General features: G+C 43.8%; 2 protein-coding genes across 2 annotated transcripts in view; both read left to right on the forward strand.

Annotated features, from left to right (window-relative positions):
- The window catches only part of MROH7 (maestro heat like repeat family member 7), a 78710-nt gene extending 71685 nt beyond the window's left edge, over window positions 1-7025 (forward strand). Inside the window, exons 23-25 of the mRNA XM_079140956.1 lie at window positions 2515-2617; window positions 4891-4953; window positions 5495-7025. Coding sequence (XP_078997082.1) covers window positions 2515-2617; window positions 4891-4953; window positions 5495-5739 — 411 coding nt within the window. The 3' untranslated portion in view covers window positions 5740-7025. The remainder of the gene's footprint in view (window positions 1-2514; window positions 2618-4890; window positions 4954-5494) is intronic.
- Window positions 7026-10225: 3200 nt separating this feature from the next.
- TTC4 (tetratricopeptide repeat domain 4) overlaps window positions 10226-22822 on the forward strand; it is a 30503-nt gene continuing 17906 nt past the window's right edge. The window contains exons 1-5 of the mRNA XM_079141033.1: window positions 10226-10409; window positions 10961-11078; window positions 12816-12977; window positions 19439-19516; window positions 20927-21051. Coding sequence (XP_078997159.1) covers window positions 10299-10409; window positions 10961-11078; window positions 12816-12977; window positions 19439-19516; window positions 20927-21051 — 594 coding nt within the window. The 5' untranslated portion in view covers window positions 10226-10298. The remainder of the gene's footprint in view (window positions 10410-10960; window positions 11079-12815; window positions 12978-19438; window positions 19517-20926; window positions 21052-22822) is intronic.

Raw genomic sequence — 22822 nt, forward strand, 5'->3', positions numbered from 1 at the left:
ACAGCCGCCCAGTATTCCGGTGCGGTCACTAGGAGTCCAAGAAACTCACTGCGTGCCTCCACCTCCACCAACCACCTGTAGCCCTGGGCAATCAATCACTCCGAGTCGAAGTGACTCTCCCCGTTCCTCCTCCTTCTCCAGATAACCCCCGGGGTGTTCAGGAGCGGTCGCTCTGAGTGGCTCTGAGTCCACGTGACCCGCAGCACAGGTCCTCTGGGCAATCGCCCGGAGCTCTGGTGCGGCCACTCAAGACCAAGCGTCCCACCACGCTTCTCCTCCAGGCAGCCCCCCTGTGTTCAGGAGCTGTCACTTTAAGTCCAAACAACTCACCACTCGCCTTCTCCTCTGAGCAGCCGCCTGGAGCGCTAATGCGGTCACTGGGAGTCCACACGACCCGCCGCGCTTCTCCTCCTCCTCCTACTCCTCTGGGCAGGCCCCAGGGTTCAGAAGTGGTCTGAGTCCAAACAGCTCGCCACGCAGCCCCTTCTCTGGCAACCGCCTGTAGCTCTGGTGTAGTCACCCCGAATCCAAGCTGCTGCGCTCCTCTTCCTCCTCCTCGTCCTTAGGGCAGGCCCCGGGGTTCAGAAGCGTCGTTCTGAGTCCAAACAGCTCGCCGCGCAGCTTCTCCTCTGGCAACCGCCTGTAGCTCTGGTGCAGTCACTCCAAATCCAAGTGGCCACGCTCCTCCTCCTCCTCCTCAGGGCAGGCCCCGGTGTTCTGAGTCCACACAGCTCTCCTCGCCACTCCTCCCCTGGGCAGCTGCCAGAGCCCCAGTGGTTGCTCCGAGTCCCAGCGCTGTGCCGAGCGGCCTCCTTTACGGCGCTCCCAGCTGTCCGAGTTCACTGCTCCAGCGGGGGGAGGGGCGTCTCGCCGGCAGTTCTACTTCACAAAGTTTCCTGCGTTCAGCGACCACCGTCCCATCCGGGATGCCTCCCCAGGGGGTGAGAGTCACCCGGCTGCTTTGAGTTGGTCCCAAGCGTCTCAATATCTCCTCTTTTGAATCCTGAGTCCTGGAGCAACATGAAATGCAGCCACCCTCTAGGCCGCCATCTTGAAACCCCCTGGATTCTCACTTTCTTCCTTGCTCTCCAGGCGATCAACAGCTTTGCTCATGTGAAGGTCACATGGGCTTTAGCTTTAAGAAAGGTCAGTAGCTGGGTGTGGTGGCACACGCCTGTAATCCTAGCAACTCGGAGGCTGAGGCAGGAAGATTGCAAGTTTGAGGCCAGTCTCAGCAATTTAGCAAGGCCCAAAGCAACTGAGTGAGACTATGACTCAAAGTAAAAAACACAAAAAAGGGACTCAGGCTACATCCCCAGTACCAAAAAAAAAAAAAAAAAGGAAGAAGAAAACAACGAACAAGAAGAGGAAGAGGAGGAAGAAGAAATCGATAACCTGTTGAACCTGCTGTTCATTTGTTCATTCATTCATTCATCCAACACTTTCTGGGCACTAGTTCCAAGCCAGGCCCTGTCCAGGGTGCTGAGGACTCAGCTGAACGAAAGGGTCCCTTATCTTTGGAGAGCTCCCTGTAAGCAGGACAATGGCATAAAGAATCTCAACATGGTGCCATGATGGGATGTGCAAGATGCTGCAGAAGCATCAAGGGTGGTGGGTGAGCTCAGCCTGAGGGTTGTGGAAGGCTTCAAGGAGGAGGTGGCATCTGAGTTGAGGCTGGAAAGGTGAGAGGCAATTTGTTGGATGAAGAAGAGAGGGAAGAACTTTCTGAATAGGAGCAATTGCTTGTGCAAGGCACAGATCTGGGGGAGCAGGGCATGTCCTTGGTCCCTAGCAGGGTGTGTGGCAGGTGGAGTGAGGGAGGGGGAGGGGTGTTGGTTGGAAGCGCAGCATGCTAGCCCTGCAGTAGGCTCTGTGAAGTCATTGCATGCCAGGCCATGGAGTTTAGACTCGGTGTGCAGGCTATGTCCACAGGAGAGCGATCCAATCAGATTCTCATCTCCCTCAGCCTCTTAGCTGGACACCTCCCTGTTCCTACTCATCAAATCCACTCTGACTGCTACTGTCAGACTATTTTGCCCTAACGCTGCTTTGCCATTGCCCTGCCACAAATGAATGCTGGCTTTCTACTTTCCAATGCATGAGTTAATCCCTTTCCTGTTTGGATTTTCAGAGCCTTTCACTCCCATTTATTCCCCCATTGCACTACAACTTGAATCCTTGACCCTGGTCAGACCTATCTCTCTGCCTGTCACGTCCTCATGCCATGTCCATTTCCATCTTGGGAGTAGTATCTGCATTTGGGAACTTTCCCTCAGGCTGCTGCAGGGGAGTGGATTGAAGGGGAGACACACAAGGCAGGAACACCATTGCAGTCGGCTAAGAGGAGATGAGGCTTGGCCTCTGGGGGCCTCAGGCAGAGGACAGAGACACGTAGGGAGCAGGAGACAAACACTTGGCTGTCGGGCAGGGTCACTACTTCTAAATTCAAGATGGGTAGATGAGGAATGAGTCTCTCTGAGGACCCAGAACTTTTGAGGTTTCTCTTTGCTCCAGGTAAACACCCATCGAGACAATGCCTTCACCTTCCTCAGCCAGAGCCTGGAGTATGCCAAGAACTCAAGGGCCTCCATCCGGAAATCCTCGGTCATGTTCATAGGTAAACTGCTCTTGCATAACCAGTTCTGCTTCCAGGGGCCTGCCTGCTGTTCAGTCTGCTTCCTTATAGGATGCCAGCCCAGTTATCTAGAACTGGGCAGATAACCTCCCCTTATGTGCAAGGCTTAGCTAGCTGTCAGCTATGCTGCACATTACAATGGTCTTCCCTCCTCAAAGATTGTGGCTAAGGAGGTGGGCCTCAGGCTGATTCAGCCTAAAGCCTTTGTACAGGTCACAACCCTGGCAACTCTACACAGCAGACTGCTATTTCCCCTTGGAGTATAGCATGGGTTTGAGCTCAGTAGGAGCCTACTGAGCAATGTAGGCAAATCCCACATTGACTGCAGCAGTAGGAACCAACTGGGTGGACAGTCAAGTAGAATCTCCCTCCATTATCCCTTCCTGTATCACCCCAACTGGGTCATTTATTCCCATGGAGTCTCAGTTTTCCCATCAGTAAATGGAGATCAACTCCTTTTTCACAAACTGGATGAGGATATTTTTTAAAAGGTGAGGCCTGGCCCATCAAGGTGCTCAATGTCAGTTGTTTTCATTCTTCCCACAATCCCATCCTCAGTATCAACCAATACTTCTCACAATCATAATTTCTGCCTTTCTGTGAAGAAACCAAATAGCAGGTTCCCCTTGCCCAAAATCCTCCCAAATGACCCTTCTGATGGTATGTTGGGATGCACACCCATTCCTCTCTCTTGCCCCCAAATAACCTTGTTCCCTTCGCTGAGGGCCAGGAGACCTTGCTGCAGACAAGCCTGGAGGTGATGACCTTTGTAAAATGAAATTTCTTTTATTGTTTTCCCCAACTTATTTGCTGTTTCTCATCCATCCATCCACCCACCCACCCACCCACCCAGTCAGGCAGTTATTCCTGCATCCACCCAGTCAGCTATCTATCCATCTGTCTATCTATCCATTCATCCATCCATCCATCCATCCATCCATCCATCTATCCATCCATCCACCCACCCACTTATACACCCATCCAACTACCTAGCCACTGCTCATCGATTCATCCATCCACCCATGCACCCATCCTTCTGTTGGTTTATTTGGCAAGTATTGGTTGACACCTACTCTGTACTAGGCATGATGCTTCGGCTAGAGAAATAAAGAGCACCTTGGGAGGTATGCTGATAGCGGGGCATGGAGTGGGAAAATGATCTGTTGACATGATCATGCTGGGACAGGGAAACAATGCCTAGGACTGAGGGCATGCCTGAGAATGTAAGGAGCTGCTTAGAGGCAGCTTCTCACATGGAATGACATCTATTTCCTAGCTGCTGATTTAAGTCTTGCTCTAAATCACTTCTGAAAATGCTAGTGTTTAACACCCTGTGCCAGAGCCTGTGCTGGGGAAACAATGATGAGCAGAGCCTGGCTCTGCCCAGACAGCTCCTGGCACATTGCAGTGCTTCTTCACCTCTTCTGGGTCGTAGATTTTTAGTGAGACTCAAAGAAAGTTATGAATGCTTTCCCTAGAAAAATGCACAATATGCATATAATTTTGCATGTTATTTTAGGATCATCAGAGACTTCCTTTCCCATTCTCACTCTCCTAGTAAACTTAAGATCAAGAAACTTCTGGTCTGGTGGAAGTTAAAGATTCATAAATCACAAGCAAAATTATAATATAGTATAGGCAGAGGAAACTCAGGTACTCTGAGAACCCAGACAGGCATCTAACAGCCTGGGAGCACGATCAGGAAGGACTTCTCGATAAATTGAACATGCAAGGACAAATAAGCTGTGAGGGAAGAACCTACAGAGAAGTAAGAGGGACAGGGCCCATGCAGGGACTTGTAGGTGCTGTGGGAGCCAGACGCACAGCCTGGCAGCAGTAAGGGATGAGCAATGTGGCTATGGGGTCACTGGGAGCAGCTCCTTGACCCTGCACAGCTGAGTCTCAGCCCCTCCTGAGAGGGGTGCAAGGTACAGAGTGTCCTGAATGTTATTGCTGCCCATACTCCCCAGAGAAGTGGACAGCAGAGGCAGCTCTTTCCATGAGTAAGGGCCCAGCCTAAGGTGGCACTGTTGGTCCACTGTAGATCCTGCCCCTATTCTGGTGCTATTACTGCCCACTGGAACTTTCCCAGCCTGTCTTAGGAAATCTGCTCCCTGTCAAAATAAAGTTCGCCTTTCCTGTCCTCATTGTGGGCTGTAGGAGGGCCAGGAAAGCTTCCTGGAGGGTCTGGTGGGGGGTGAGGTGGGTGGTATCATAATCAGGTGGACACCCTCACCTCTTGGATTATGCTCAAGGGTCCCTGGTCCCCTGCATGGAGAGCATAATGACGGAAGATTGGCTGAGTGAAGTGAAATGTGGTAAGTCATGCCCTGGGTTGGTGATATGTCTAGGGCAGTGATTCAATGAACAGGATCAGAGTGGGCAACAGGGAAAGCAGGACATGATCTAAGACCAGGGTCTTCCGCTTACTTCAGTTGTGCTCGTCTTTATCTGGAGTGGGTACAGTGTTAGATACCTCGGGGTTGCTAAGAGGCAGAACACACAGCCCCACTCTGGGGAGCTTGCAATCTCATTAAAGATATGAGTTTCAAGAAGGAGAACAGAAACCACATTGAGCAAGGTGAATAGTCTAGACCCTTATGGGGGCACATGTTCATTTTGCAACAGGGGAAGCTGATAGGACCTGAAGGTAGGCTGGGGCAATCTGAGGGCCTCTGAGAGGAGGCTGGTGTTGATTCAGGCTTTGAAAGGTGTGAACCAGCAAAGGGCTGGGAGGAAAGTGAGATGAGGGGATGCTGAGAGAGGGCACCCAAGTCAAGGAATGGAGGAAGGATGAGGTGTGAGACCTGCTTAGGGGCCTGATCTTGACGTGTGACCTTTTTCCTCCCCATGACTCAGCTCTGGAAAACTTGAGACATGATCCAGAAGCGTCAGTGTGCATCTATGCAGCCCAGGCCCAGGACCACATCCTGGCCAGCTGCTGGCGGAACTCATGGCCGCTGCCACATGGGGACTCATGGATGTGTGACCCAGCCACCACGCACCGCTGGAGCCCCAGCTGTGAGAATCTGCCTACTTCCCACCAACGGCGCTCTTGGATCATGCAGGCGCTGAGCTCCTGGAAGATGTCCTTGAAGCAGTGATGTCCCAGAGCCTCCAACCCTGCTCAAGGAGGCCAAGCACAACTGTGCTCACTATAAATGCCGTGTGGCTTACCCCTCCATCGTGAGCGTTTCCTCACGGAGATGCCCCAGGCTCCAAGCAGCCGTCACTCTGTGCGACAAATCTGTAAAGATTTGTCATGGCCTTTGCTTGTTGACTCGTTTGACATTTACTGATAAATGTAGGCTGTTTTGTCCACTTTGTATAACTGGGGAAGCTCAGGCTCGGAGGGGTAAAGTGGCTTGCCCCAGGCCGTGCTGTAAGCCTGCTGGACATGTTAGTCTACCTTCCCTTCATTATAAGAGCAAAAGGAGGTGATTATTTGGGTGGTCTTTGGGGGAAGGAAAAGGAGGGGAAAAGAAGAGACCCCCCCACAAATCTCATGACATCTGCATATCCCAGAACCCTGATCTGAGTCCCACCCTTGGGTCTTGACCTGGTAATTTCCCACCACTGACACGAGTAGTATTTGTTGAGTTCTTAACCCGGGCCAGGACTGCTCTGGGTACCAGTGATAAGACATGAGTGAGACCCAGCCCCAGGTCAAGAGCCCAGATCCAGAGTCTGATGCAGCAATTCTCAACTAGGGGTGCTTCTGATTCCCCAGGAATATTTCCCAACATCTGGAGATGTTTCTGGCTAACGACTTGAGGGAGGGGATGCTATTCACATCTGGTGGACACAGACTCGGGATGGTTCTAAGCATTCTGCAGTGCACAGGACAGTCCTCACAACAAGGGATCATCCAGCTCAAATTGTTGAAGTTCTGAGGTTGACAAAGTTTGGTCTAATAGACGATTAAAACATATATAAAGACACCAAAAGCACACTGGGGTTTGGGAGACTTTTGAGTCCAGAGGAGGTGCATGGGCAGCTGGAGGTGGGGGTCAGACAAAGCTTCCCAAGAAGAGAACCCCCTGGGGGCTTGGAAAGATGACTACATATGGGGCTTGTATTGAGGGGCACAGGGCATGCAGGACCAAGGATCAGCGGCAGATTCGTAGTGTGCTGGAGCCTAGAGAGCAGGGAGAGGAGGGCAAGGCCTTGGAGGCTGTGTTGAGGAGGAAGACTTCATCTACAGAGCCATGGGGAAAGCACTGTGGGGTGTGAAGCAGGGGAGAGGTGTGCAGGTGTCAGCTTTAGAAAACTTCCTCCTCCTGGGGATACATTGTGCAGTTATTCTGGATAGGGACCTGTCACTGTTTGGTCATAGTTCATGCATACCCATGACCCAGCAATTCCACTTGTGATGGATAACTGAGCCAATGGTGCCCCCACAATTAGGGGTGAACCAGGAACAGGGTGGGTGGGGTGTGGAACGAAGCAGGCAATCAAGGTCAGTCTGAACACAGTGAATTCAGGTCCTTGTCAACATGGTAGTGAAGACATCCATGAGGATGCTGGCTGCTTCCGTGGACAGAACATGTCACTCCAAAATTTATATGTTGAAATCCTAAACCCCAATATGATGGTATTAAGAGGTGAGGGTCTTTAGGGGGTGATTCAGGATTAATGAATGGGCTTAGTGCTCTTATAAGAGATACCCCAAAACTCCCTCATCACTTCTACCATGTGAGGACACGGTAAAAAAAGATGGCACCTACGAAGCAGAAGCTGTCCCTTATCAGACGTAAACTTGATGGTGTCTTCATCTTGGATCCTCTAGCCTCCAAATTTGCGAGGAATAAACATTTGTTGTTTATAAGTCACAAAATCGGTAGTGGTATAGCAGCCTAATCAAACTGAGGCAGCTGCATGAGGGCTGAGATGGAAACATTTGTGCACAAGGAGGGGGATGAGATTCTCTGGGAGAGTGTGTGTGGGGGAGAGAAGCCTGAGGAGCTCATCATCTAAGCTCTTGCTGTGGATGAGGAACCCATGAAGTTGACCACACAATTGTACTTCAGTAAATGATAGACCAAGGCCATTGGGATTCTGGACCTGAGAGGGAGGGGGAGGGGTGGTCCATTTGCATAACCCTTTCATTGCCAAGAATGTTCATAACCATTGACTCCTTTTGAGACTCAACAGTAGCCTTGTGGATTGACAGAGGATAGATCAGCTTTCTTGCCCACAATCCACAGATGAGGACACAGCCTGACACATCTTAAGGAGGGATGGCCCTTGCCAAGGTCACACGAGGGAACCAGTGGGGGCATGGATATCCAAGGTCTTCAACTGACATAGCCAAGTTCTTTCTACTCAGAGATACTGCTGCTTTCATTCACCAGTATGCAGGTCTGGGATGGCCTTGACAAATGACAACTGCTGTATTCTGTGTTTGGATGACCTCTGAGCATAGCAGTCATTGATTTGGTCAGTTATTAGCCAAGGCCCCTAAGTAGCCTTGGGTTGGAAGGTTCAAGAACACTGGGAAGGTCACTTTCTCTCTCTCAGACTCCCTTACCATTACTTATAAAATGAGTTTGTATAGTTCTTATAGGGATCAAGTGAAAAAGATGGAAGCCACCATTGACTGAACATGGTTTGTCCCCACCCAAACTCATGTGGCTTGGTCTTCGATGAGTGGTGTTGGAGGGAGATGTGTTTGGACCTGGGAGCAGAGCCTCATGAAAGGACTGCTGCCTTTCTTGCATGAACTCTTGCTTTCACAGGACTGGCTAGTCACTGTAAGAGAGGGTTGTCATAAAGCAAACCCACTAGGGTGTTCTCTATTTTGCACACGCTTGCTCTGGACCTTTGCATATGCTTCCTGCCATGAGTTGAAGCTGCAGGTAGCCCTTGCCAGAAGCTGAGAAGATGCTAGAATCATGCTCTTGGACTTCCCAGGCTCCAGAATCATGAGCCAAAATAACTCTCTTTTTAAAAACAAATTACCCAGTCTCAGGTGTTCTGTCATAGCAACTGAAAATGGACTAAAACAGAAGAAAAAGCACTTTGTAGGCTCTGTACTTAAGAAGGGAAAAGATAATGAAGAAGGGAATAAGGAAAGAAACCAGGGTTAGGGGGTAAGCATGGAGGAAGAAGTATAAAAAAGGAGGCTTGGATTTGGAGGAAAGAGAACACTTGGACCAGGTGTTCTGGATAGATGTAGAGAGTTAAAAGACAGACACAGTTCAGGATCTGGAAGGGTCATGATTCCTCAGCATCCTCTTTAGCTTTGCTCTCTCCCTCATCCCCATATCAAATAATGGCCAAGCCTGCCAACTCCACTGCTGGCTCAGCAGCTGCTTCCTTATCGATTTCATAATTCAGCCTCCTTCCACCAGACCCTTACCTGGAAGTTCAGGCCTTCCAAAGAGAAATTGGCTTATGGGTTTCGCTCTCTTTAGGTCTTTTCAGTGGCTCACTCTTCTCTGCAGGTTAAGGGCTAATGGGGCACTCAAGTCCTCTGGCCTCTGTCCACTTTGCTGGCCTCACCTCTTAGCTCTTGCAGTACCACAACAGGCCACTGACAGGTGTTAGACACCCACATGCCTTTCTCTGCACATGGGCAATCACTGTCTAAATTTCCCAGCTTCCTCCAGGCTCCTATTCATGTGTAGAGACCTTCCTCATCTGCTCTCATCTCTGTGTCACCTTCTATGTGTGGCCTTCTTAGACCCCATCCTTCTGTGTCTCCACTGTGCACACTTGTGACATAATGCTGGTTTAGATTGTTCTACTACCTGTTTGCTTTTTATTCTAGATCAAGGCTGTGACACCCCATACTGGGCCCTGCAGCCATCTGCAGGGTGACCATGTGGTTGCTGAAAGTCACTTTAGAAAGCCACAGTAGCTGGGTAAGCAAACCCACCTCATCTGAACTGCAGACCCTGTTCCCAGTCCAGCTGTGGGGGCTGAGGAGGTGGTTAGACTCAGAAATAAACACATCTCTTCAGTTACTCCTTCCCTCAAAACACTCCTGAAGTCCTATGCCACCTGAGGAAAGCCAAGTCCTCACAATCACACCCCCTTTGGACCTCCCACCTCATCATTCCTGGCTGGGCCTCATTCTGCTCCAGACACACTGGCCTCCTGTTCCATAGGAGGGCTCCTGCCTGTTCCATAAGCACCGTGCTCACCTGCTCCTGCTGCCCTCTGTGGGAACCGACACCTCCTGGTCTCTCCCAGGCCTCCTCTTTGCTTGAATGCCAGCCCACCCTGGTTAACACTTTTCTCCAACAGCTCTTGCTGACCAACTCTCACATCTCATCCCTTTACTCTGTCTCCTCTCTACCTTACCAGTTCCTAAAGGGCAGGTGTCATCTGCTGTGTCCACCACTCTGAACCCAGCGTCTAGAAGGGATGGCAAACAGAAGGATCCTAGTAAATACTTGTTAAGAAATAAGTGAATGAAGTGATAATGGGGACTCCGCGGGGCCTGGGCTTATCCAACACCCATAAAGCACTGGGGGCGGTCAGGGCAGGGGAGGTGCAGCTTAGGGAGGGGTGGGGCCTGGGCGCGCAGGCTGGCGGAACTCGAGGCGCGCGGGTCAGTCAGGGCCACCCGGAGGATTGAGCAAGGGGCACCCGCGCCGCCGGAAGAAGCCGCGCGCTGGTCTGACCCAGGGTCGGAGCGGGAGATCCTGGCACTGCTATGGAGCGTTCTCAGCCTGACGCAGCCGACGACAACGCCATGGACTCGTTCCTGGAGAAGTTCCAGAGCCAGCCTTACCGCGGCGGCTTCCACGAGGACCAGTGGGAGCAGGTGGGCAGTCCCGGGGGCTCAGCACATGTGTGGGCGCGTCCTCTGGACTCCTGGGGCTCCGCGGTGTCTCCCTCACGCCCAGGTCCCTGTCGCTGCCTGCGGATGGGTGGTCTCCAGTTGAGTGTTAGCAATCGGCCTCGAGGTTTCAGGGGTCTTCTTAAGCTGTCAGTGTTTGCAGTCAGGCCCGTGACGCCGTCACCTACCTGCTCCGACACTGGTTAGTTTACTAACTTCCTGAGCCGTTTTCCTCACTTGGAAAACTGCCCTACCTGTGGCACCAATTACTTAGGGTTGTGGCAAAGATGAAGTGTCAGGGACATAAGAACGCTCAACTAATGGTAATTACTACCCCCTTGTAGAATGTGAGCACTGAAAGAACAGATATCTTTATGCTACATTCTCATTTTACAAAAAGGCCATCGAGACCTGTATAGATACAGCCAATCACGATGATTTGCAGACTGTGATGAATAAGAAGATGTGAATGATGGGTCGTGGATCTACTCAATAGGAAAACTATTAATGTAATTCATTCTTATCTTAAAATGCAGGAATTTGACAAGATTCCCCTATTTATGAAGAAAGCACCGTCAGAAATTGATCCCAAGGAAAATCCTGATTTGGCTTGCCTCCAGTCAATTATTTTTGATGAGGATCGCTCTCCAGAAGGTATCTTATGTGACTAGCATTTGTTTTTTGTCTCCATTGAATTGAGATAATGTGTGAGTCAGAAAGGTTCTGATTGATATGAAGTAGTTGTATGAACCAGTTGGTCACTTTTCACACATATTTCTTTGGACTTACAGATTGTTAGGCACTGGGGACATGGGGGTAAAGAAGACACAGTTCCTGTCCTCAAAGGTCAGGCTCCTGTGAGAAGCTAAGTTGTACTGAAGAATTAGGACAAACTTGTGTTTAAGTGCCAATAGGTATACCACAACTGCAGTGAGTGCTATTGGAACACTGAAGGGGCAGGAGTGGCCTCTCAGTGGATTGGAAATTTGAGCTGAATCTTAACAATTTTGTAGGCTTTTACTAGGGTAAGGAGGGGGATTTGCATCCCAGAGAATAAAATTGCATAGATTAAAGCAAAATTGTAATCCCCCCCATTTCCTCAATAATAATAAAAAAAAAAATCCTGTTTTCAAAAGCTAGGATAAGTATACTTTTTTCTTTTATACTTCTTTTTCTTTTTGCTAAGTATTTAGTAATGTGCCTTATAACATATTTGGAATTGAGTGTAGCAGTAAGTTTTCATGACATTGTTTCTCCATATCAACACCCCTATTTGTTAGTTTTTTATTTTTTTGTTTCTGGTACCTAGGATTGAACCCAGGAATGCTTTACCACTGAGCTACATCCCTAGTCCTTTTAATTTTTTATTTTGAGTTAGGATCTTGCTAAGTTGCTGAGGGTCCTGTAAAGTTGCTGAGGCTGAGGCCTTGAGCTTGGGATCATCCTGCCTCAACCTTCTGAGTCTCTGGGATTACAGGCATGCTCTATCACACACCACAGTGCCCAGTTGATACCCATTTTTATTACAGTATTACTTTTTATTTTTTTATTTGTTTATTTTGATTCATTTTACACAAGTGGGGTACAACTGTTGTTTCTCTGGTTGTACATGAAGTAGAGTTGCACCATTTGTGTAATCATACATGTACATAGGGTAATGATGTTTGTCTCATTCTGTTATTTTTCCTTTGCCCACCCCCTCCCCATCCCTCTTTTTTCCTCTATACAATGCATCCTTCCTCCATTTTTGCCTCTCTCCCACCCCCCCGTTATGTATCATCATCCACTTATCAGAGAGATCATGTGGCCTTTGTTTTTTTTGATTGGCTTATCTCACTTAGCATGATATTTTCCAACTGCTTCCATTACCTGCAAATGCCATAATTTTATTCTTCTTTATGGCTGAGTAATATTCCATTGTGTATATATACCACAGTTTCTTTATCCATTCATCAGTTGAAGGGCATCTAGGTTGGTTCAACAATCTAGCTATTGTGAATTGAGCTGCTGTAAACATTGATGTGGCTGCGTCACTGTAGTATGCTGATTTTAAGTCCTTTGGGTATAGGCCAAGGAGTTAGATAGCTGGGTCAAATTGTGGGTCCGTTCCAGGTTTTCTAAGGAATCTCCACACTGCTTTCCAGAGTGGCTGCACTAATTTGCAACCCCACCAGCAGTGTATGAGTGTACCTTTTTCCTCACATCCTCGCCAACACCTATTGTTGCTTACAGTATTACTTTTGAGTTTCCTTTCCCTATTGATTTCTTATCTTGTCCCTATTGGTTTCTTCTCTTTGGTTTATCATTTATTACATTAATACATGATTTAGAATCTTCTTAATGAGCTTTTGAAAAGTAGAAAATAGTGACTATTTTTCTTCTTTTTTGCAGAACAAGCCAAAACCTATAAGGATGAAGGCAATGACTACTTTAAAGAAAAAGACTATAAGAAAGCTGTGATTTCTTACACTGAAGGATTAAAGAAAAAATGTGCAGATCCTGATTTGAATGCTATCCTTTTTACTAACCGGGCAGCAGCACAGTTCTATCTGGGTAATTTATTTTATTATTAAGTTCTTTCTAAAGAATGTATTTATCATAAGAGCCATTATGGGGCTGGGATTGTAGCTCAGTGGTAGAGCATTTGTCATGCACATGTGTGGCACTAAGTTTGATCCTTGTCACCATGTAAAAATGAATAAGTAAATAAAGATATTGTGTCTACAACTAAAAAATACAAAAAAAAAAAAAAAAAAAAAAAAAGCCATTACGATGGCTAGAGGAGTGTTTGAGATTGTCAGAGAAAGAGGATCTATTCATCCCAGAAACCTAGACTAAGGATCATTTATTCTAATTGAATTTTTTTTAAAATATTTTTTTGTTGTCAATGGACATTTATTTATTTATTTATTTATATGCAGTGTTGAGAATTGAACCTAGGGTCTCACACGCTAGGCAAGCACTCTACCACTGAGCCACAACCCCAGCCCTCTAACTGAATTTTGATCTTCCCAGTAGACATGGTGAGAAGGGAAACACTGATTGTATAATTTTTACTATCTGAAACAAAAGAAAGCGACTTGGTCACTTTGTAAGGTATTTGATTTATGAGTCAGTATGATCTGTGATCTTTGAGCCCAAATGCTTCTATTCTCAAAAAGTGCCCCCCTCCTCCCGGGCCTAATATCTGTTTCTCAAGGATGCTGGAAGGGTTAAAGCAGCAGAGCTCTTTAGGTGAGAGAAGCTATAATCTAAGGGGAAAGTTCTCAGAGTATTTTGTGGAACTCTTGAAGTAAAAAATATTTCTTGGATGAGGAAGTTTAGTGAATGCTGCTTCTTTGCTGGAGATTTTCAACATACATTTTATTTTATTTTTTATTTTTACAGACTGCATTTTTATTCATTGTACACAAATGGGGTACAACTTTTCATTCGTATGGTTGTACACAATGTAGATTCACACCATTCGTGTAGCCATACATATGCATAGGGTGCATTAACATTTAGCACTGAAATAACCTACAACAAAAAACCTTATCCTGGGTTTCTCAAGTTTTGTTGTAACACTATGCAGGGCTGTTCTGCTGATGTGACTTTAGGAAGTGCTGATTATTTGAGTAACAGTATTGCTGGTGACTAGTTTGGGTCATATTAGGCCCTTGTTTCTTATCACAGAGTTTAGAGAGGACCTGGGAGTAACCTCAGGCGTTTCTGAAGGGCCAGTAGAAAACAAATGCTGTCGTCTTGCTGGAGTAGTTTGTTGGCATTCATCACCATTTGAGCAATTTATCTCCACGTCAAGTCTGTTTGAAGTATTTTCTCCCTCAGTCTGTTTCATTAGAAAATATTGAAAAGTTCAAGTGATACAGAATCTTAGAGACTATTTAAGCTAGCAAACCCCTTCCATTTACATAAGCCCAAAGAGGGTCCTTATCATTAATGCCTGAACCTGAACTAGAAACTTGGTCTTTAATTTCAGGAGGAATGTTTTCTTCATTCCTGTCTCAATAAATAAGAATTAAATTCCTGTTTCAATTTTATAAAAATAAAAAAGAGCTGGAGATGTAGCTCAGTGGGTAAGTAAGTGCCCCTGGGTTCAATCCTTGGTACCAAAAAAAGGAAGAATATGCATTAATCAAGTAGAAGCTGATCAGGACATTCCAGCAAAGGGGAAAAAGCAGGAGAAATTCAGGAAAACCAGTGTTGCCAGTGGAGGTTCAAGATGGGAAATGGTGAGGAGGCTAGAGAAATTGGTAAGGCCAGGTTATGTAGTTGGTTGCCACATTGGGCTTGAGCTTGATATAGCTGTCAGTGTAGAGACATTTAAGGCCTTATTGCAGGTCAGTGATATGATTACATTTCTACACATTTTCAGAAGGATCACCTTAGTAGGTGATGTGAAGAGGACAGACTTAAAGAATTTGTGTGTGTGTGTGTGTGTGTGGAACTGGGAATTAAACTCAGGTCTTTCCACATGTGAGGCCAGTGCTCTACCACTGAGCTATAGCCCCAGCCCCTTTTATTGTTAATTAATTCTTTTTTTGGTACCAGGGATTGAACCTAGAGGTGCTTAACCACTGAACCACATTCCTAGCCCATATATATATTGTTTTTTTTTTTTTTTTAAGAAACAGGTTTGCTGAGTTGCTTAGGGCCTTACTACCTTACTAAGTTGCTGAGGCTTTGAACTTGTGATCCTCCTGCCTCAGCTTCCTGAGCTGCTGGCATTATAGGTGTGCTCCATGACACCTGGCTCTATTTTTAAATTTTGAGATAGGGTCTTGCTAAGTTTTCTAGGCTGACCTCAAACTTGTGATCCTCCTGCTTCAGCCCCCTAAGCCTCTGGGGTTACAGGCGTATGCCACCACATCTGCTGGATTTGAAGAATTTTGAGGAAGGTAGTGGCAGTGAGGATGAAGAAAAGATGGATTCAATAGAAATTAATTTGAGCATAGTGATTTGGCTTGTTGATGTAGGGGAGAAATAGGGGATGAGTTCTTGGTTTCTGGGGAAGATAGTAGTGCCATCACTTGAAACAGGTAATCTAGAGAAGAGGAAGTTGGTGGGGATGAGGGATTCAAAGTTAACTTTAGGGAATACTCGAGTTTACTTGGGATATTAAGTTTGCTTGGAGTACCTCTGAGATATCCAGGTGGAGAAGTCTAAAAGTGAAACCTGGGGAAAAGGCTTGGACCAGAGAGATCTGTATTCACAGTCATCAGCAGGAGAGGCAGGTGAAATCTAACCTAGAGAGCAATCTCCAGGGACAGTGTACAGCAGAAGAAGACAAATGACTGAGGAAGAAGCTTTGAGGAACTAGATTCAGGGAACTTTTGAATGAAGTAGCCCAAAAGAGAGGTTAATCAGGAAGAAATGAGGAGAACCTAGGGAAAAGGTTATGTTATAGGTATCTGAAGAATTAAAGAAGTCTCTGTAGCAGAAAAGTAACAAATATGGCTTTCCAGCAATTTCTCATTCCAGGTGGCGATCACAGGTATTTCTGTAAAACTGGACCTGAGCAATATGTCTTGGCTACTCTTCCTTTTCTTTTCTTTCTTTCTTTCTTTCTTTTTTTTTTTTGGTACCAGGGATTGAACCATTAGAGATAGGGTCTCACTGAGTTGCTTAGGGTGTCACTAAGTTGCTGAGGCTGGCTTTGAACTTGAAATCCTGCTGCCTAAGCCTCCTGAGCCTCTGGGATCACAGGCGTGCACCCCTGTACCTGACTTGGCTACTCTTGTGAATGGAGGTTTTCTTACTGTGTACTCCACAGGTTCAGGGCTGTATCTTCATATGAATGGATGTCTGCTTTTAGAATCAAGGACCCTTATCTGCTGATTTAGACATGAGGTATTTTAGGAACTTTTATTATAAAAGTAATACAAGTGTATTATAACAATGAAACATACAGAAGGGTTATTATAAAAGAAAAGTAAGACCATCCATAGTTTCACAAGCACCACTTTGAACATTTAAAAGCCTTCTGGTTATATTTATTTATTTAAAATTAGTCTTGATTTGTGTTCACAGTTTCTTCTACACATAATTTAAATGGGCAAAGTTCTGTAAGGCCTGTTATGAAGGCATCAGCCCCTTGACTGCCTTTTCTATTTCCTGCTCCCTAGAGGCAAACACTACTATTTTAGCTGTTTCTTTTCTTATGTACTTTCATATGACTAAATAATGTGCTTGTATTGCTGCTGCTTTGACTTTCCAGTTTGGGGCATTACCTGTTGATTCCCATTGCTGGAAGTGAGTACTTTGTTCTCTCTCTTGACTGCCAGCACAGATCAACAAGTATCCTGTTGCCCTGTGCACATACTGATATGTTTGTTATTTATTGTTTTCATTGTAACTATGTAATTGTTATTCACAGCTGAACCATGTTGAATATTCTGATCATTTTCCTTTTTGGTAATAAAACTTTAAAATTTTAATTCAAGTAATAACTGTCTTAATTATTATGCTTACTTGGTTTCAATTGCACTTATCCCTGAGTCCATACTGTACTCTTGCCCTCTTTTCTTACTCCCTTCCTCATCAAGTGTCATATCTATGTTATATCTATTTACCTGTTTGGTGACACCCCTCTGGAGTCTCTGGCGTACTCCAGTATGGACTGGTTGGTTTCTCTGCCTCTGTTATCCTGCCATCACTTTTTTTTTTTTTTCCCAGTAAGTGGGGATTGAACCCAGTGGGACATTCTACCACTGAGCTGCATCCCCAACACTTTTAATTTTTTCCTTTGAGACAGGGTTTCTCTAAATTGCCAGGGCCTCGATAAATGGACCTCAAATTTGTGATCCTTCTGCCTTAGCCTCCTGAGTTGCTGGGATGATAGGTGTGCACCATTCACTCTGCCAGTTATATATAAGGCATTTGTATACATAACTCTTTTCTAGCTTCCATTATTGCTGTTGAGATGTCTAGAACTATACTGATTCTGGCATTCTGAATTTTTCTCTTTGGAAGCTTCTAGGATTTTCATTTTATGTTTGGTGTGCTGAAACATTTTGTTTAGGATATGGTTCTATGTGTTGGGTAATCAATGGACCCTTTCAGTCTGGAAACTCATTTCTAGGACATTTTCTTAAATTATTATTTCTTTGGGTGGGTACCGGAGATTGAACCTAGGGGTACTCAGCCACTAAACCACATCCCCAGCCCAATTTTGTATTTTATTTAGAGATAGGGTCTCACTGAGTTGTCTAGTGCCTCGCTTTTGCTGAGACTGGCTTTGAACTCAAGATACCTCTGCCTGAGCCTCCTGTGCTGCTGGGATTATAGGTGTGCAACACCATGCCAGCTTGTTCTACTATTTTTGAGTGTCTAAACTATGTGGAGGTTTTTTAATCATGTAAAAATGAACAAAGTTAGACATAAAGTTTTTTCAGTAACTCTGATTATTCCTTAGATGAAAGCAGGATTTGATAAACTGTGGCTCAGACCATTTCTGGCCCCCGACTGACTGTGGACTAAAATTGTTCTTTATATTTTTAAAGGATTATTAAATACACAAAGAAGAATGTGTAGCAGACCACATGTGGCCTGCAAAGTCTAAAGTGATTACTATTTGGCCCTCCACAGAAAGATTTGCTGATCCCTGGTCTAGAGTTTTAGAAGTGAAATTAATAGGCAAATAGTAAACCATTAAGTAATATTTATAGTCTAAACTAGGAACAGTGTAAACTAGAAATAAGGTTATTATGGCCAGGTGTGGTAGCACATGCCTGTAATCCCAGTGGCTTGGGAGACTGAGGCAGGTGGATCTAGAGTTCAAAGCTAGCTTCAGCAACTTAGTGAGGCCCTAAGCAAGTCAATGAGACCCTGTCTCTAAATAAAATGTTAATTTTATATAGATATAAATAAAATATTTTTATATTTTATTTAAATATAAATTTAAATGGCTCAGTGGTTAAGCACCCCTGGGTTCAATCCCTGGTACCAAAAAAAAAAAAAAAAAAAAAATCTGGTATTACATTAAGCAATATTTATATTGTAAGCCTGCCTCATGCCTTCTTCTTAGTTTGAATAACTTGGTGTGTGTGTAATTGTACTCTTTTTTTTTTTAAATGTTGATAGACCTTTACTTTATTCATTCATTTGCATGCGGTGCTGAGAATCAAACCTAGTGTCTCACACGTGCTAGGCAAGTGCTCCACTGCTGAGCCACAACACCAGCCCAATTGTACTCTTTTTAAAATGCACTTACGTGTGTGTGTGTCTAGATATTTAGTTTGGTTTATTTTACACAAACAAATCTGGTATCTACCTGGCGTACTACCACTTAAAACAGTATAGTACTGACATCCTACCATATCTGTTACCTGCAAATCTGTCTCACTCTCCTTTTAATGACTGAATAATATTCAATAGTATGGACTTACCAAAACTTATTTAGTCATTACCAAATTGAAGATATTTGAGTTATCTCCAGCTTTTTGAATTAAAAGTAATGCTGTAATTAATATGCTTTTACATCTGTCCTTGCACATATATACAAATTTTTTTGAGGATAATGTTGAGAAGAAATTTTGGGGTCAAAGTATTTACACAAAGTACATGCTAATTCGCTCTCTAATTTATACTGAGTGCGCTTTATATATAATATATATATATAATTTTTAAAGATGTTGATAGACCTTTATTTTATTCATTTTATTTATATGTGGTGCTGAGAATCGAATCCACTGCCTTACAAATGCTAGGCAAGCACTCTACGACTGAGCCACAACCCAAGCCCATCTTTACTTTTTACCAGTTTCATGTCAGTTTTAATTTCCTGATCACTAGTGACGTTACTTCACATCTCTTCACATGCTTACTAGCCATTTGTAGTTCTTCTGTGGATTGCTTGATGTTATGTACATTTCTAAGGCCTACATGAGCAACTGATGTTTTCTAAAAACGGCATTCTGATATGTTTTCCCCAAGATTGTTCTTGTTACATAAAATTTTGGAAACATTTGATCTCAAAACTTGTTCTTTCTTTTACTAAGTGACTTTTTTTTTAGGCAATTTTCGTTCTGCTCTCAATGATGTGATGGCTGCCAGAAAGCTAAAACCCTGCCACCTCAAAGCAATAGTACGAGGTAAGACTTGTAGAACTATTGTATGATTATCATTATGGAAAAGCTGGGATTCACCTACCAAAAATTGATATTTAAAGCTTTCATGTTGAGGTATTAGGATACTTCCTAGTGAAGTTATCTTACTTTTGCACTCTTGATATTAAGCTCCTCTTCCTGTATCAATAGCACCATGCCAGTTTTAAAAGAGAATACTCTAATCCTTTATGCTTTAAGCATGTGTATAGAAATTGAAACTCTTCTTTTTAAATTTGTAAAGAATACATTAATCCCAGAAGCTACATTCTAATTTTTTTCCAAATTAGCTGATTGAAAGGCAAGATCTTCAAACGCCTTGTTAATTTAGTGAAAAGATAAGTTATGGGACCTTTGCTGGTAGCTCTGATGCTGAGATGGCCCCAGATTATTTTTCCTTTTGTAGTCTGACCTTATATTACTTTTATACTTCACCTTTTCTTTGAGAACCTCAGAGATGCTTTGCAAACTTTATTCATCACACATTAATCTTCCCTGCATTCTTATGAACCAGCTTAAAATGCTCTGTTAAGTTATGTTTCTTTAGGTGTTCATGGCTAGCAGATGGTTCTAAGTCCTTGTTCCTCAGCTGTATAGAAAGAAGGTACTGAATAAAATTTGGCATATAGAATGTAGTCCTGTGGAATTAGCCTTAGGCTAGAAGTCCATAATCCTGAATTCAGTTGTTGTAACTATACCTATGATGTAACTGTACTCATTCTGAGTATTAGTTTGTTCATCTCTGGAAGATGGGGTTATATTCCTTTGACATCTAAGTCTTTATAATTCTGATATTTTGAAATTCTGTGGAAAGCCTAAAAAGGCTAACTAGAGAAAAACACACGATTTCTTTAAAACATTTTAATGGAAGAGGCAACTTAAACTAATGGTCATAAGGAACAAAATTAGGAGAGACCTAACGTCTTTGGTCTTGTTACTATCATGATAAATAGCTGAAGCAAACTCTGCTTTCTTCTGTTTTTAAAATCATATGAGATGGGATTATTTTTCCTATTTGCATACAAGGAAACTGGAGCTTGGAGTTGCTCAGTCCTTTTTCCAAAGTCTAGCTGATTTCCAGAGCCAGACCAGTCTGATTCCAGAGCCTTTGTTCTTTGCCAGTAAGCCCTACATAAACTTCCCTACTTTTAGAGTCCTTTATACCAGGGAGACTTAGAGGAGTTTTGAACTGAATGGGCACTAGGGGTATTTTTGATCTAAAAAAAAAAAAAAAAAAAAAAAAAAAAATTCTTCTTTGTCTGGGTACTGAGGTTCAAGGGACTCATCCTCTGTTTTCTCTTCAGGGGACTGACTGATAGCTGGAAGGGGAAAGGTTTGTTCAAGGTAGGGCTTTTCTGTGTATGTCATTCTAGATCTTAAGGGCCCTGGTTTCTGTAGGTGCCCTGTGTCATCTGGAACTGAAACACTTTGCTGAGGCTGTGAGCTGGTGTGATGAAGGGCTGCAGATAGATGCCAAGGAGAAGAAGCTTCTGGAAATAAGGGCTAAAGCAGACAAGCTAAAGGTTGGTAACAGCAGATGATTGGCTTTTGCTAATTAGTCTATACCAGATTGCATCTCTCAGGTCACTGTAAAGTGTTTCCTGTTAAAATCAAAAACAAAAAAAACCCTGGGTGCTGGAGATGTAGCTTTTGTAAGTGCATGCTTTGCATGCGTGAGGCCCTAGGTTTGATTCTTAGCAATAAACACACACACACAAAATCAGTTCCTGTCCTTGGAACTCTGTAGAGAACACAAAAGAGTAAACAAATAAGTAAATTGAGTTAAGCCAGAACATACAGTATGTATAATAGTGGTATCTAACTTTGCCCTCCTCCTGCTTTTTCTTCTTCCTTTTCCTCCTCCTCCATTTCCTGACCTACAGTAATGACTTTATAAAAACTGACTTTTGAATTGAATAATATTTCAATCAATAGGAAACAACATAAGAGTACATTAGTTTATCTGTATAGTGTAGAGTTCTTGAAATAGAAGAAAGAACAGCTAAACATTTAAATAAAGCCTTAAGCTTCTACAATAATGTGTGACTCCCAGTATTTAAGACACCTGTTACTTACTGATGCAAGGCCACATTTCTGACACATAACAGCTAAACTAATGATAAAACAGTAATAACAGAATACCATCAATACCAAAAATATTACCCAATATTTAGATAGTATTTACTATGTATATGTTCTAGGCTCTAGTTTAAAAATTTCCCTTATATTAAGCCATCTAAACCACACAATACCCCTATGAGGTAGGAACTATTCTAATTCTTCTTTTACTAGTAAGATAGCTAAAGCACAGAGAGATCAGGAAATTGCCCACATCATATGTCTGTTCAGTACAAAACCAGAACAAAACTTCACATCTCCTTTTCCTGAATTAGGTATCTTCACTGCTTATTCTGTGGAATAGGAAATTTTAGTGACCAGAGAATCTGAACAGGGAGTCAGAAGTCATTCTCATCACTGAAATGACAGAAAAGGTAGATATCTATGGCCTTAAGTAAACAGAATTTTAAGCCCAGGTGATTGGGGTTTTCTAGCATTTCTAAAAGTGTATATACAGGAGTGAATGTCCAGAAGACTCCTGTGAAAAGCTGTGGCCACACCTGTCCATGGAGAACCCACAGTGGACTTAAGTGCAAGCTTCTTGGTCCTGTAGCAAAGATGCAATTTAGGGGAGATTTCAGGGCCCAAAAGTCTGACATCAAATCTAACTGACTTTGCTTACTGAATAGCAGAATTATTCTCATATGTCTCGTATGATTCTGGATTCCTATGTGCTTGGTACATGTAAGAAGTAGATGTCATGTGGCTAAATCTGAAGTGAACTTCAAAGCAGTATTGCTAGAAATAAAGTGAGACATTTTTAAAATGTCATAGGATCACCTTATAAGAAGATTCAATAGTTCTAAATGTGTAGGAACTTAATAACAGAGCTTCAAAATACATAAAACAAAAATTGACAACCCAAGGAAGGAAAAGACAAGTCCATAAATAGATGGAATTGATAGTATTCTTCTCTCTCAGTAATTGATAGGACAAGTAGATTTAAAATAAAGGTGATATCACTGAAATAGTTTACTAAAGACCTACAAAAATTATCTCCTCCATAAAATCAATGAGAAAACTGGCAGAAATGGTCAGAATCAACTTTTCTAGAACTCTGGAAATGAACTAGAAGCTTGCAGCAGTCTAGGACGTGTTTATTCAAGAAACATGGCTAATGTTCCATGAACTTTTTAAGTACAAAAATATTGATGAGGTTGTGAAAATAACACACAA

The sequence above is a fragment of the Sciurus vulgaris genome (assembly GCF_902686455.1).
Source record: "Sciurus vulgaris genome assembly, chromosome: 1".
In the NCBI taxonomy this organism is placed as follows: Eukaryota; Metazoa; Chordata; class Mammalia; order Rodentia; family Sciuridae; genus Sciurus; species Sciurus vulgaris.